Source organism: Amphiura filiformis, unplaced genomic scaffold (genome assembly GCF_039555335.1).
Source record: "Amphiura filiformis unplaced genomic scaffold, Afil_fr2py scaffold_50, whole genome shotgun sequence".
In the NCBI taxonomy this organism is placed as follows: Eukaryota; Metazoa; Echinodermata; class Ophiuroidea; order Amphilepidida; family Amphiuridae; genus Amphiura; species Amphiura filiformis.
This window is the reverse complement of record NW_027305514.1, coordinates 201,062-216,833: the sequence shown is the minus strand read 5'-3', so window position 1 is coordinate 216,833 and position 15,772 is coordinate 201,062. Positions and strand designations below refer to the sequence as shown.

The 15,772-nt window shown below is 36.3% G+C and overlaps 1 protein-coding gene across 1 annotated transcript in view; it reads left to right on the top strand.

Moving 5' to 3' along the window:
* LOC140144344 (beta-2 adrenergic receptor-like) overlaps positions 1–10,784 on the top strand; it is a 36,520-nt gene extending 25,736 nt beyond the window's left edge. Inside the window, exon 2 of the mRNA XM_072166169.1 lies at positions 9,650–10,784. Coding sequence (XP_072022270.1) covers positions 9,675–10,784 — 1,110 coding nt within the window. The 5' untranslated portion in view covers positions 9,650–9,674. The remainder of the gene's footprint in view (positions 1–9,649) is intronic.
* Positions 10,785–15,772: the final 4,988 nt, after the last annotated feature.

The following is a 15,772-nucleotide window of genomic DNA, read 5'->3' as shown; positions in this document are numbered from 1 at the left end:
TGTCCATACCATAAACACAAGACGAAAGAACGATTACCAGTTGGTTAGAAATAAGACGGCTTTCTCATCCAGAGGAATAAGATCATCGGGTCCCATTTTATGGAATAAAATATCTCATGAGACACAAAATTCTAATTCTACTAACATATTTAAATCCAAACTTAAATCAGATTTAATAAGTCTCTATGAGTAGGCCTAAGGTACAAATTTTCAAATCATTTAAAACTACTTCATATACTTCATATATTTATTCAAAAAACTTATCAATACACTATTATTATGGCATGTTTTAAGTTATGTGATGGTAATTTCAATTGTTTGTCGGCATAATTTTATGTGTTCTGTCCTTGTGTTCCCTCGTACTTTGCTTTAACATAGGTGTAATGTAATGTAATGTAAGATGGAAGGTGTTGTCCACCTCTGGCCTCCTTTGGCCTTTTGGACAGCTCCGCCATGCCTAATTAGTGACATGTTAACCAATGAAATGTGTGTAATAATATGTATGTATTGGCATGGAAAATAAAATATCTATCTATCAGATACACCATAGTTGCGGGAACTTATTGACCAGCCCTCGTATTATTAGTGAAAGGTGTGGTTGTGATATTATTTGTTGCGGCGTGCATTACCAGTATATTAAAGATAATTAGGAATCTTGAAGTTTGGTATAATAATAATAATTTAAAAAAAATGAATTGAAAGAATCATCAATCAAGTTGATGAGCACTGTGATGTATTAATGATATATGCATGTAAGACGTCATTCATAATTCATTGGAGCTCAATTTGTTTTCAGGCCAAACATCTGTCGCAGAAATAATGAGATAATAATGAGGCATTTTGTTTTAAATCGCCTTTAATTTGCATAAATCTTACTCACTGATACCGGATGTGTCCTCCCCCTTCTTTTTTTTTGAAGCCGCTTCAATTTTATCTTTATTTTTTACTTTTTATGAAAACAATTTTTTAGATAAAGGTGTAGAAAGTTGAGATGCTTTATATACCCTTGGTTGTATACAAGAAACACTTCAAGAAGGTTCTGTGATCGTTAGATGGACCTACCTATCCAGAACAATAAAATAAAAAAGGTCTCTACAGGGCCAAATATGGGTATTTACACCTATCTTTCGATAAGAAATACAAAATAAAAAAACCCTACTCCTCCTTTTTTTCAAAAACCCGGGCGAGAAACATGTTTTTACTTTTACTCGGCCTTGTGTGTGATAAATATAGCATGTCAGGGATACATATGACGGCAGCTTGTATGATTGCGTATCGGTCAAGATCGCAAGGTCTTTGTATAATCAATGTCTTTAGAAAGGACGAGGAACATGGAATATGTGTTCATAAAATCTACCAAATCGAATCTACTATTAAAACATTAGACTGGTTCTATTTTCAAAAACTCGCGTACCAATCTGCAAGTTTACGTAGTATATGCTGAACTGGTGCTTGCCGAGCAGTATTTTGAGACCGTCACGTTACCCTGACCCCCCCCCCCCCAAATAGCCCTATACAGGATCGCAAAGGGGCAAATTTATTTGTATTCCAATTTTACTAGTTCTACTGTGATGTGTGATGTATGTATACATGCATAGTGCTATCTACCGAAGATAGTGCTGCACAATGATGTATGTATGCATAGTGTTATCTACCGAAGATAGGACTGTGATGTGTGTATGCAGAATGATATCTACTGAAGATAGGGTTGTGATATTTGTATGCATAGTGTTATCTACCGAAGATAGGGCTGTGATGTATATGTATGCAGAGTGCTATCTACTGAAAACAGGGGCGTGATATTTGTATGCATAGTGTTATCTACCGAAGATAGGGCTGTGATGTATATGTATGCATAGTGTTATCTACCGAAGATAGGACTGTGATGTGTGTAATGCAGAATGATATCTACTGAAGATAGGGGTGTGATATTTGTATGCATAGTGTTATCTACCGAAGATAGGGCTGTGATGTATATGTATGCAGAGTGCTATCTACTGAAAACAGGGGTGTGATGTGTGTATGCAGAATGATATCTACTGAAGATAGGGGCGTGATATTTGTATGCATAGTGTTATCTACCGAAGATAGGACTGTGATGTTTGTATGCAGAGTGCTATCTACTGAAGATAGGGGCGTGATGTGTATATGCAGAGTGATATATACTGAAGGTAGGGATGTAATGTGTGCAGCATAGTGCAATCTACCGAAGATAGGGCTGTGATGTGTATGCAGAGTGATATATTATAAAGATAGGGTTGTGATATTTGTATGCATAGTGTTATCTATACCGAAGATATAGGGTTGTGATATTTGTATGCATAGTGTTATCTACCGAAGATAGGGCTGTGATGTTTGTATGCAGAGTGCTATCTACTGAAGATAGGGGTGTGATGTGTATATGCAGAGTGATATCTACTGAAGATAGGGATGTGATATGTGTATGCATAGTGAAATCTACCGAAAATAGGATGGTGATGTATGTATACAGAATGTTATCTACTGACATGACTGAAGATAGTGCTATGATTATGCATTGTGCTATCTACTGAACTTAGGTGTTGTAATGTGTGTATGCATGGTGCTATCTACTGAAGATGATGTGTGTATGCATGGTGCTATCTGCTGAAGATGCTGTTTGTATACATACAATGTAGTACTATCTACTGAAGATAGGGATGTGATGTGTGTACGCGTCTGATATCTAATATCTACATGTACTTAAGATATGACTTATTGCTCAGTGCTGTGATGTGTGTACTGCATAGTGCTATCTACTGAAGATACCCAGCAAACACAAAACGTTTTCGACATCATTCGCAAAAGGTAATAAAAGGTTGTCGGAAAACGTTTAAATGTCGGATTATTTAAAGGGCATATAAAGGGTGTAAAAACATTTGTTTGATAACCTACTGCAAATATTTTAACTTAATGGATTTTAAGTGTTGACAAAATATTTGTGGCTGGACGCGGCGAATGAGCCGTAAACTCGGCAAACTTCATTTCTAGCTACAGTTGAAAATATATGCAAATCTCATATTTTGGCGAAGTTGAGATTTTTGCAGATTTGAAATGTTTAAGCTTTCTTCTAAACACATACAAAGTTTTATTTTAAAGAAATAAGTGGAAATATGAAATAATCTACATTTTCTGAGGCCCATCTGATGGAAAAAAAATCCAAAATAGATAAAACAAACATACAACAGTGCTTAATTAACAGCTCAATAAATATGCAAAACAATAAAATATCAGTCTCAATCTTGTTTTATTATTGTAATAATACCCATAACGTGTCTGTGTAAATTTTCAAGCAATTAGGATGTAAGGAACATACTGGTTACTATGGAAATATGCTGGTTTTCATTTCAAAAATGGTCATTTTACTTCCCTAACTTTGAACGCGTTTTTCTCGGTTTCGCGTTTTGATTCATGGCAACCTTTAACAAGCCATAACTTCGCTTCTGATTGTCATATGAAGTTCATTGAGGTGTCATTTTAATCCCTGAAACATGCTCTTTACAAATATGTAAAAAGGTAAAAATGACTAGAGGGGGACTTTACGGCTTATTCGAGGTGTCCAGGCACATTTGGTAAAAAAATGTTTGCAAAAAATAGTTAACAATAATATTTCGCAAACATTTTAAAAATATTTTAGAAATATTGTTGCAGTGTGTTTTCATATAAAACGTTTTAAACGTTTTCATGACCTTTATATAACCCTACATTTAATGTTATTAAAATATTTTTACCAAAACCAAAACCCAAAATATGATTTGTTTAAAACGAATTCTTAAAACGTTTTTGTGTTTGCTGGGTTCATAGTGCTATATACTGAAGATATGACTGATGAGTGAATGTACAGTACTATCTACTGTAATGTGTGTATGCATACCCAGCAAACACAAAACGTTTTCGACATCATTCGCAAAAGGTTATAAAAGGTTGTCAGAAAACGTTTAAATGTCGGGTAATATAAAGGGTATATTAAGAGTATAAAACGTTTTCATAACCTTAAAAAACATTTTTTGATAATCTACTGCTCAGCAAACAAAAATGTTTTACAGAAAACGTTTAAATGTCGGGTTATATATAGGGTATAAAAACGTTTTAATAACATTCCAAAAACATTCTTGAAAACTTGATACAAAACATTCTAAACAGAATGTTATTTTGTAGTTGAAAAAATATTTTGCGAAAAATGTTTGCCCAAAATATTTTCAATAACGTTTAAAAAACGTTTTCATGACCTTTATATAACCCGACATTTAATGTTATTAAAAGGTTTTGAAAAAAGAACATTTTTGTGTTTGCTGGGTTCAAATATTTTAACATAATGTTATTTAAGTATTGACACAATATTTGGGGAAAATGTTTGCAACAATAGTTTATAATAACATTTTTTGAAAACATTTAAAAATGTTGTTGTATTGTGTTTTCATACAAAACGTTTTAAAACGTTATCATGACCTTTATATAACCCGACATTTTAATGTTATTAAAACGTTTTAACCTAAACCAAAAGCCAAAATATAACTTATTTAAAACGTTTTTGTGTTTGCTGGGTAGTGCCATCTACTGAACATAGTGGTGTGATTTGTGCACGCATAGTGCTATCTACTGAAGATAAGCTGCAGATGTGATGTGTAGGCTATACGCATAGGCTACTGCTATCTAGTAGCCTACATTTTTTGTATTTACATGTATTGAAGATAGGTCAGTGTTGTATATGTATGCATAGTGCTATTTACTGACAATAGCACTCAGTGTTGTATGTATGCAGAGTGCTATCTACTGAACTGTTGTGATACGTGTATGCATATTAGTGTTATCTACTGAAGATAAGGCTGTGATACTTCACAATGCATATTGTCTCTGGCATATTGTTATGTATACATCTTTTAAAGGTGTGGTTGTGATATTATTTGTTGCGCCATGCAGTACCAGCATAGGCTATGAGTCAAGGAATCTTGAAGGTTGGTATAAACATAAAATGAATTGAAAGAATCATCAATCAAGTGATGAGCACTGTAATAACGATATATAATTAGTATGTAAGACGTCATTCATAATTCATTGGAGCTCAATTTGTTTCCATCCCAAACATCTGTCGCAGAAACAATGAGATACTAATGAGGCATTTTGTTTTAAATCGTCTTTAAATTGCATAAATCTTACTCACTGATACCGTATAATTAGGAGATGTGTGGGAATTATTTCTGTAAAGTTGTAAATTACAGCTAAATGGAAAACAACAACAACAATAACAAACTTGATGAAAATAGATGCACACCCCATATAGAGGAGTTTGGATTTCCGGATCGAAAATCCTAAATTTGAGGACAATCACGTGATTTTTTTATGATTTTTTTACATTTTATGGCATTTTCCAACAATTCTAGACGTTTCTGTGAAGCAAACCTGGAAATATAGACATTTATTTTATTTAATATTTGTACTCATGTACTGTATTTATTTTATTTAAATTTTGTAGTAGCGCATTGTAAATCACCGTATCATCGCAGTTTACCTATAGTTTAAGGACTGGTTTGACTATGTTTTGGATTTGGGATCATAACTTGTTGTTTGATATTGGAAACCTATGAACACTAGGAAACGTGTTATTTTTAAGCCTATTGTCAGGGATATAATTATATGACGGCAGCTTGTATATTTATTGCGTATCGGTCAAGATCGCAAGATCTTTGTATAATCAATGCTTGATCAATGTCTAAAGGACAAGGAACATGGAATACAGGGTGTCCCAGAAAAAATTACCGGGCGAATAAATTTGGACTTAAGTCGAGGAATAGACATCGAAATCAAAAACAAAAAATGAAAATAAATCAACGTGTAGGCCATCTTATTCTGCATCTTATACGCTAATTTTACTGGAATCGGTTGACTGATTGCGGTACATAACACACGCGTCAATTCACTTCATTCCAAGTTTGAAAGAAGATCATTCAATACAATGCGTATTAGTTTTTTTTTAACAATCTGTTTCTTGCAAAACAATAATAACCTGCACTATATTGAAAATGAAAGCTTGCATGTAAGATGATGCTCGGTACTTGTAAATATCTTTTTTCGTTAATGTTGATAAAAATGTTGCATAAAGAATTATTGCATAAAGAATTCCAGCTGGCTTTAAAATTCTCACAAACATTAAGAAATTGTAATGCAAAGTTTAAATCTTTTAAAACCTCAACATAAATTTTGCACGGTATCAAAAATCACACGTAATTGCTGTAAGCACTTGATCATTGTAATTCTTGGCTCAAATGTTCTTTGGAAAGTTAAAATAATAACATATTTGCACAACCTAAAGAATTAAAGTTGGAAAGCTTACAATTGCAGAATTCAAAGTCTTCTCGGACAAGCTGTTGTTCATCTTCAGTGAAAGCATGAATAACATAGCACCGTCGGGTTGTAAAATAGATAATGCTGACTAAATTTAATGAGATACACAAACTTTAGGAAGCGGTGACCGAGTATTAAAAAAAAAGCGCCTGTTGATCAAACTTGGAATGAACTGCATTGTTGCACGCATTATATAATCGTTAATTTTTTTGCAACCAGTCAACTGAATCAAATAATATTTTCGTATGTGATGCACAATAAAATAGGATATGCGCCACATTTTAATTTTTTTTGATTCGGATGTCTTTCTCGACTTACGTTCAATTATATTTACTCGGTAATATTTTCTGGGACACCCTGTATGTGTTCATGACGCTATTTGCTTTCCATAGCTAATTTAAATATATCGCTCCGCGGCTTCGTGTCATCAATTACCCCGGCCTATTATTCGTGGTAGTTTTCAGCCAGCCGCAGCCGAGGAAGGAGCTAAGAATATTTACTCATCTATAATATGTTGTGATCACTTTGTTGATGAGAAATTAAAGTTTATTTGTGAAGTTACATTTTGCTCTCCGTTTGTTTCTGTTTGAGTCTTTCCCCGTCTCAGATGGAAGATCCATTGGCCATGTATTTGTTTTAATTTCTAGTAATCAGATAACTGGCGAGTGGATCTTCACCTCATTTCTGAGTCATATTACATCTATCAAATCGAATCTACTAGTAAAACACTAGACTGGTTCTTTTTTCAAAAACTCGCGTTCCAATCGTCAAGTTTACGTAGTGTAGGCCTACATGTTGAACTGGTGTCTGCCCCCGGTGTCTGCCGAGCATTTTGAGACTGTCACTTTACCCTGAAAAAAAACCACCCCAAAACCAAATAGCCCTACAAGATCGCACAGGGTCAAAATTATTTTTATTTCAATTTTATTCCACTGTGATGTGAGATGTATATTGTATGCAGAGTTCTATCTAACGAAGATAGTGCTATGATGTATGTATGTATGCAGAGTGCTATCTACCGAAGATAGGGCTGTGATGTGACATGCATAATGCTATCTTCTGAAGATAGTGGGGGGGGGGGGCACATGCCGAGTGCTATCCACCGAAGATAGTGCTGTGATCTGTGTATTAGTAGTATAGTACATGGTGTTATGTAACCCAGTGCAAAATTTGCTACACTAGTGGAACCAATGATTTTTAGCTTCTGAATACCCCTACGAACAAAACCTGAGTTGGTTCCGTTTTTTTGAATTACAATATTGAAATTTCAACTTTTAAAGGCATGATTTTCTGCATTTCATTGCATAAATGCTGAAAAAAAATTAATCTTAGCCAATTTCGAAACAACTTGGCGGCCAGTGAAAGGTGAAATACACCTATATTCTCCATAAACAATGTTGTTGCTCTAGTAAGATGTTTAGAATCATTTTCTTACCCATATCTGACAGAAACGAGATACATGTATTTTACTCTCAATGATAGTAATTGCCTAAAGAGGTATGCCATATTTTAATAAAAGGCGGCCATTTTGGATTTAGAGGCCATCTTGGATTGGAGAAAAAGGACCAAATTAAGTTTTAGTTCTCAGTGGATTCTCAGAAACACAAGTAGTGAAATAATCAGGAAAAAAGGAAAGAAATCAATGTCCTTATAGATGGAAGACCATTTTAGACAAATTGGCGACCATTTTGGATTTGGCAGCCATCTTGGATTCTAGAAAATGATCCTTATTATGTTCTTAGTGGATTGTGACAATCAAAAGTAAAAATTATCGTTAAGAAAAATATGACTTTGTGCGCTTTCGGGACAAATACGGCTTAAAAAAGGCTAAATATAGTGGCCATTTAAAATTTCAAAATGGCCGCCGAAGACACACTCGAAAAAAATGGAACTAACTCAGATTTTGTTCGTACGGGTATTCAGAAGCTAAAAAGCATTGGTTCCACTAGTGTAGCAAATTTTGCACTGACTTATGGTAATTCTACCTAACACCATGTACTAGGCCTAGTAGTAGTACTATATAGTACTGAAGATTGGGTTGTGATGTGTGTATGCAGAGTGCTATCTACCGAAGATAGGAGTGTGATGAGTGAATGCATAGTGCCATCTACTATAGGCTGTGACGTGTTTAAGCAGAGTGCTATCTAGTCTACTGAAGATTGGGCTGTGATCAATGTATACATACAGAGCCGCTTGTATGAACTAAAGATAGGGCTTTTATAGTGCTATATACTGAAAATATCACGATTTCGTTTCACTAAACATACCCAACCATGTACACTTTTTTTTTTTTTAAGTTTTTTTTTTATTATGACGATATACCATGTATTCTAAAAATGCTAACAGTCTTGGAATGGTAATATAATTCCGTCTAGGGGTTTTAAATGTGGTTTCACTTCTGTTCCTGTAATTACAAACTTTGCATTAAAGAAAAATAAAAACATGGCATACTACGTCTCGTAAAGATTAAGTGAGTAGATAACATTAGATAACGACAGCATATAGGCCCTATTGGGAATTGGAAATCGGTTTCACTTTTACTTCCACATCGGATTCAGGCTATTTTAGGCCTACATGAGAGTCGACACCCAGGGGTCTGCTGTCGCTTGGTAAATACGTTCACGGCTTTATGTTAGGGGTTCTTAATTCGGAATTGATGAGGTACCGGTATGTGGACGTGTTCAGGTAAGGTAATACTGGTTTTATACTGTCCTGACGCTTAACGCCTTGCCGTTGAGTGCCGGCGCGCCGGCACTCAACGGCGTGACTTACACGCGTATTAGGCCTACAGACGAACGGACACAACATTACGTTTCACTACCTGGAGAGAATTGATCAAAAATTGATTGAATTCCCTCCTGAGGTTCGTATCTGTCAATGAGTTGACCAGATCATAAGGATGTCATTATAATAGCTAGAGGCAGTTTATAACACAAATGGGTCAATGAGTTACATAAAAATGACCTTGTGTGGTATTTGGTTCCCAGGAAGTGAGTTTTGCCTGAGGCAATTTGTGGTTAAATGTTGATCCCTCACTACAAGAGTTATATTACCGTCGATTTGGTTGAAAAAGGAGGTGAGACATGATCAAATCTCCCCAGGTAACAACACGTAATGATCAAGGTTTATCATTAACTGATCACAGCGGCAAGCGACATGAAAGTTTGACAATGGCATTAGAGTGAATAGAAGAGGTAAATTCCGAGATAGGTGTTAGGGTAATGGCTCACTGAGCCACTAATTTTATTCTTCATAATTATTCGTTTTATTTCTTTTTTTTTTCTTTCAGATTCACTACACCTTACTTCACAACAATGCCAGTGAACGAGTCCGTTATTGACAGCGCCCCCGGTCGGCCATTGGAGGTCCAGATTACCTTAACCATCACCCTCGCGGTAATAATCATCCTCGCAATTTTTGGCAACACACTAGTGTTTATCACAGTTCTACGTTCGTCCAAGTTACGCAGGCAACTCTCATCTATTTTCCTGCTGAATTTAGCAATAACCGACGTTGGCTGCGCCCTTCTTGTTATGCCGTTTGCTCTAACATCTGTATGGCAGAATACTTGGATCTTCGGTGATTTTTGGTGCGATGGTGTGTGTTTCTTCAACTATTGCTTCATCATAGTTTCCATGGCAACTCTTGCTTTAATATCATTAGATCGGTACATCTTTGTGGTTCATCCGCTTCGTTATGAAAAGCTCGTCACCAAACCCAGGGCAATCGCTGCCTGCTGTTTAGGTTGGTTGTTTGGAATCGCGTTCGGGGTAGCTCCTGCAGTAGCTAACTGGGTATGGTATGATAACAGTGAAATTATCTGTGCTATTGACTGGGAGAATGAGACATATTCAGTGGTTACGTATACCGTGACAGCTTTTGTGATCTGCTTCATGATTCCAATTATGGTGATGTGTTTTGCTTATTATCGCATATATAAGGTAGCAAGAAGTCATTCAAATAGGATCGCCCATCGCTTACAATCAGCTAGGTCACATCGTAGCCAGGATGTAGACTGTCAACGCGGACGACAATCAGTCTCCAGTGGCGTAAGATCAGTCAGTAAATACAACGCAAAAGCCATCAAGACTATATTAATCATGATCATCGCTTACCTATTATGTAACACACCGTTCTCACTAACAAAACTGATCAAAGTTATATATTCTGATAATGAATCGGTTCCACCTGGCGTGAATACTCTAGCTTCATGGCTCGCTTTTGTTAATCCGTGTTGTAATCCAATCATTTATGCCATCAATCGCGAAGAATTCAGAGAAGCTTTTTGCAGAACGCTGTGTTGTAAAAACTTAGACGAAGGTTACTCTGGAGCTCCCAAGGCGAGTGTGAGAGAGCAAGTGCCGCTCCGTCAATATCGCAACAGTACAGAATGTCGACGCCTTCTGTCGGACTCCAATCCATGAAGGTAGAAACAAGTGACTCCCATCCAGAGATATATTATTCAGACACAGAGTCTATCATGTCCAGTAGAAGACCAAGTGGTCGCGTGACGCCTAATTCAATGTCACAGGTTTCAATCAAGCTACCGGGGAGCATATCGGATGAGCTCAACTTTAAAAATGTTTTCAATGATTTGATAGATCGCAAGTCATCGATAGTAGAAGAAGATTAGACTGATGCCCTCGTTGGTCAACGCTTTGGGATCACACGTGTAGCACAAGTAACTGCTCTGTTGTAGACACCGAATGATCATCAGTCTAGAAGGGAACCGGAAGTGAACTATGGGACATACGCACTGGTGGACATTTATAATGAGGATTCTTTCAAAAGTGATGAGAATTGGACAAAACGATGAGACTTGAAAAAATTCTCATTTCTATGAAACCTACAAAAGCAATGTGACAGGCGCAACATCCCTCTATCTCTAAGGACCACTATCTCTAAGGTTCGCTATCTCTAAGGTTCGCTATCACTAATGTGTAAAGTCAATGGAGATGAGAATCTCTAATAGAGAAAAGGGTTCGCTATACCTAAAAAAAGGGTCCGCTACTTCTAAGGTTCGACATTTACTAATATCACGAACCTCAGGGATAGCGGGTTTGTTAAAATTAGAAATTGCTGGCTTTATTTAAAATTAGTGGTAGCGAACCTCAGATATAGCGAACCTTCAATAAATTAGTGATAACGGGCCTTATTTAAAATTAGTGATAGCGTCGAACGAACCTTATTTAAAATTAGTGTTATCGAACCTTACAAATACTGAACCTTATTTAAAATTAGTGATATCGAACCTTAGGTATAGTGGACATTTTTTTGTAATAAGTGATAGCAAACCTTAGAGATAGCGGTCTATAGAGATAGCGAACCGGCGCCGTGACATGTTGCTAACACGATATATACAATATACATATTATATTATCATATTATTTTGAAATTCAAGATGGCAGCGAAACCAAATTAGCTACAATTAAGACAATGCTTTTAATGGAATCCCTGGTATCACAAACATGGGTATTGCCATCATTTTTATTCTCCTATGTTGCTCAGAAGCTGAGATATGGGACAAATGATAATGAAAAATGGCGGCCATTTTGAAATTCAAGATGGCAGCCAAACCAAATTAGCTACAAGTAAGACAATGGTTTTAATGGAATCCCTGGTATCACAAACATGGGTATTGCCACCATTTTTATTCTTCTATGTTGCGCAGAAGCTGAGATATAGGACAAAATATAATAATAATGGCGGCCATTTTGAAAATCAAAATGGCGACCGAAGACGCCATTGAAAAAAATGGTACCTTATTTTTTTGAAATCTGCACCCCAAAATTGACCAAGTTAGCCAATAAAATCCATTTTGGCACGCAAATCCAGCGAGAATACATATGTAACTGTACTATTAGTATTTTCATCCATTTGTATGTGAAAGTATGCCCCGATCAGTCCAACAGGACATGCAGGATAGATACGAGAAAATTTACAATTCTCATCGTTTTGTCCAATTCTCATCGCTTTTGAACGAATTCTCATTTTGAATTTCTACAGGTGACGGTTGATTTAAAACAACACTATTGTTATACAATAGTTTTACATTATAATAACAACTTTGTGCGTATGAAACCGAGAAAGATTATGTGATCAGCTTTGGTAATAACTTGACTTAGTGTCAATAAGTAATTTCCTCAAAGTAATTAGTCAACAAAGTGGCCCTTCAAAATATGTGGGGTGATCAGCCTAGGCAAAATCATTCTGAAGTCGGACATATTCAATTTTCAGAATCGTCAAAGGATTTTCTAAAGCTATAGATGAGTTGACCTCAATGTTTATCAACAAAGGCAAGGGACTGGTATGCCGATATGCTTGAGTTAAACCCGTGCAACCACTACACTGTTCGATAGGCTTATTGTGATGTGGCGGGAGTTTTAAAAACACGAGCCCTGAACAAAATATGATGCGCGCGCATACTGCCAGGCAAAACACAATGGAAATTGTGATGATGCGTGCGAATACTGCCCGGCATTGACGTCAGAAGTCGACTCATCTATATTTTGCAGAAAACCCCAATGAAATCAATGTTCCCGACTTTCGACTGATTTTCCTTGATCACATCACATAATTATGTGTTGATACGATACGAACAGAATGAACATACACTGGCCAAAGTGTTGTAACATCATAGCCTAAACAAGAATTAGGCCGAGTAGAGCATTCATCCAATATCCTGTCGAGTTCATATACTATAAGTCATCACAATGGTCATGGCAATGTTCGCTGCGTAAAATAAGTAAGATCTTACTATCAACGGGATGAAGGGTCCATAATATTTTGACACCATGCGCGCATTCCAGTGCTTTCTATATGCAGAATAATGTAGTCATACATCCGTTTGAACCAGAGACGAAGAAACTTTAGTCCACAAAATGTCCAAATGCCTTTAGAATGGTCGCCATAATGTGGTTTAATTTGTTTCCGCAAGATATCAGGAAAATAGTTACGGAAGAAGGTTGCCGGTCGACGGTCTTTCACGGGTTGGGGGCCAGGGTTTGGGAAAATGTATAGTCTTTAAATGGTTTGAGCCTGTCAGTTCTACACTAAGGGATGAAATCAAAACTCGACGGCCAGTTCCGGGCGGTTGGAGCCGGTTTTCATTGTTCAAAAGAATGGAACGCGGTTCGAGTTTTGATTTCACCCCGTAATGGACGAGTTTTTGCTTAAATGGATTTGACGATAGGACTTTCCCTGTGTCAACGCAATGATTTATGGTAATAAAGTCTGCACAAAAAGTAACTCAGCTGTTATAAATGCGCCTATAGATTCAGAACTAATAATTGTTTTCACAATATTTCAACATAGCGAGAAGGATGATTTACTTACACGCATTTTGATACCCCATTCGTCAAATGTCGTTCAATATTAACAACACAGTAGTGCTTTTACAGAAAAATACCCGGATTTAAAAGTTGCAGTTTACAGCGATCAATGGTTATAATGCCAGCACTGTAAACACGTAAAGCCCGCCATTATCTTCGCGCTTACTTCAAATCAATACAAATAACTGCAACTTTTAAATTGGGATATGTTTCTTTCAAAACACTGCTGTATTGTCAATATTGAACAAAATTGGACAAATGGGGTATCAAAATGCGCGTAAATATATCATCCTTCTTTTTATGTTGAAATATTGTGAAAACAATTATTAGTTCTGAATCTATAGGCGTATTTATAACAGCTGAGTCACTTTTTGTGCAGACTTTATATATGTTAATGTTTAACGGTGCTATATATAATTGACATTACCTACTTGTTTTTTTAAATGTTTTTAAGCATATGAAAATATAAATAGAACAGTCAATGTAATTAATTATATCGAGGGTTGGGAACCAGAAACACTTAACTCGCATTGTTGTGAAGTAAGACTTTTAGCTGTCGATATTTTAGCTGTTGACGTTGAAATTATACTTTTTTTTCAACTCAATTAACGTGAAGTTTATGTAGTACTACTTTGTATGCATACATGTATGGATGTATTGTAATATATACCGTGTGCAATAAGTTCGTTCCGCCCCTCCCCAAAAGTATTTATAACATGTTTAGAATGAAACTCACACAATGCATTTCAAGGCTACTTGTTATTTGTTATGTTGTTACATTAGTAGAGATGTTAAACAAATTTATTTGAATTCATAGGATCCTTGGTGGTCTATCACCATGATACCTCCAAACCATGCTTGCCTTACTGTCCACTAATGGCAAAAGAAGTTCATCATTCTTGTCTAGACTTTGCCATACACTCTGGACTCTATCTGTAAGTGGTGTTATGATTTTGCAATAAGGAGTTTCAAAAAACTTTCTTCTAGAATAGACCACAATATTTCTCTATTGGATTAAGACCTTCTTCCTCCATTCTCTAGCAATTTCTCTCTCCTTGAACAAGCCATTGTCGGGTTTTTTTGGACTCCTTTCTTTAAATGCTCCGAGGTTTGTGGTTCTTTAAATTCCTCAAGACAAACGTCTGTCCACACTACAAAAAAATTAAAATGGCTGGAGAATTTTTACAGCGTGTATGCCCAACATTCATAGCAAGTAACCCTGAGGGTAAAAGCTGATGGTGCTCTAACTATAGTGATAATATGCTTAGAGCAAACCGGACATAAGGGCGGAACGAACTTTTTGCACACCGTATACATGTAGATGCACAAAACAACAACAAATGTTAGGCACAACTTTTATTTTGGTCCTATAGCGCTATCGGTGCCCGAAGAGGTACCGATGACACTTTTTATCGTACCCTGAATATTTGTACAGTGCATTTGTTTTTTATTTAAATGAAAAACAATAACACTATGCAACTCTTAATTATTATGCTTGATACAATTTAATATATCTCCAGGGAGCGATGTTAAGAGTTATCGGTACCTAACCGGGCACCGATAGTTCTATAGGACTAAATTGAACGTGGTGATTAATGTGTCGCAAGCTAGGGCTCTATGTAATATTAACTCAGGTCTAAGAGGCATTTCGTTCTTACGACATGCATTTGATTTAAAATTGAACAATAATTAGTGCCTCTTATACATTTTGCTGACACAGTTATATGAACAATATTAAAGGTGCCCCCGGGGTGCCCCTTAAAACCAGTAACCACAATGTATAAAATTGTTATGAATTATGGAGAAATTTGTTAGTTGCAGTGTGCTATTCAATGCGCAGAATATTATAGTCCTACATCCGTTTGAACCAGAGACGAAGAAACATTAGTCCACAAAATGTCCAAATGCCTTTAGAATGGTCGCCATAATGTGGTTTAATTTGTTTCCGCAAGATATCAGGAAAATAGTTACGGAAGAAGGTTGCCGGTCGACGGTCTTTCACGGGTTGGGGGCCGGGGTTTGGGAAAATGTATAGTCTTTAAATGGTTTGAGCCTGTCAGTTCTACACTAAGGGATGGAAC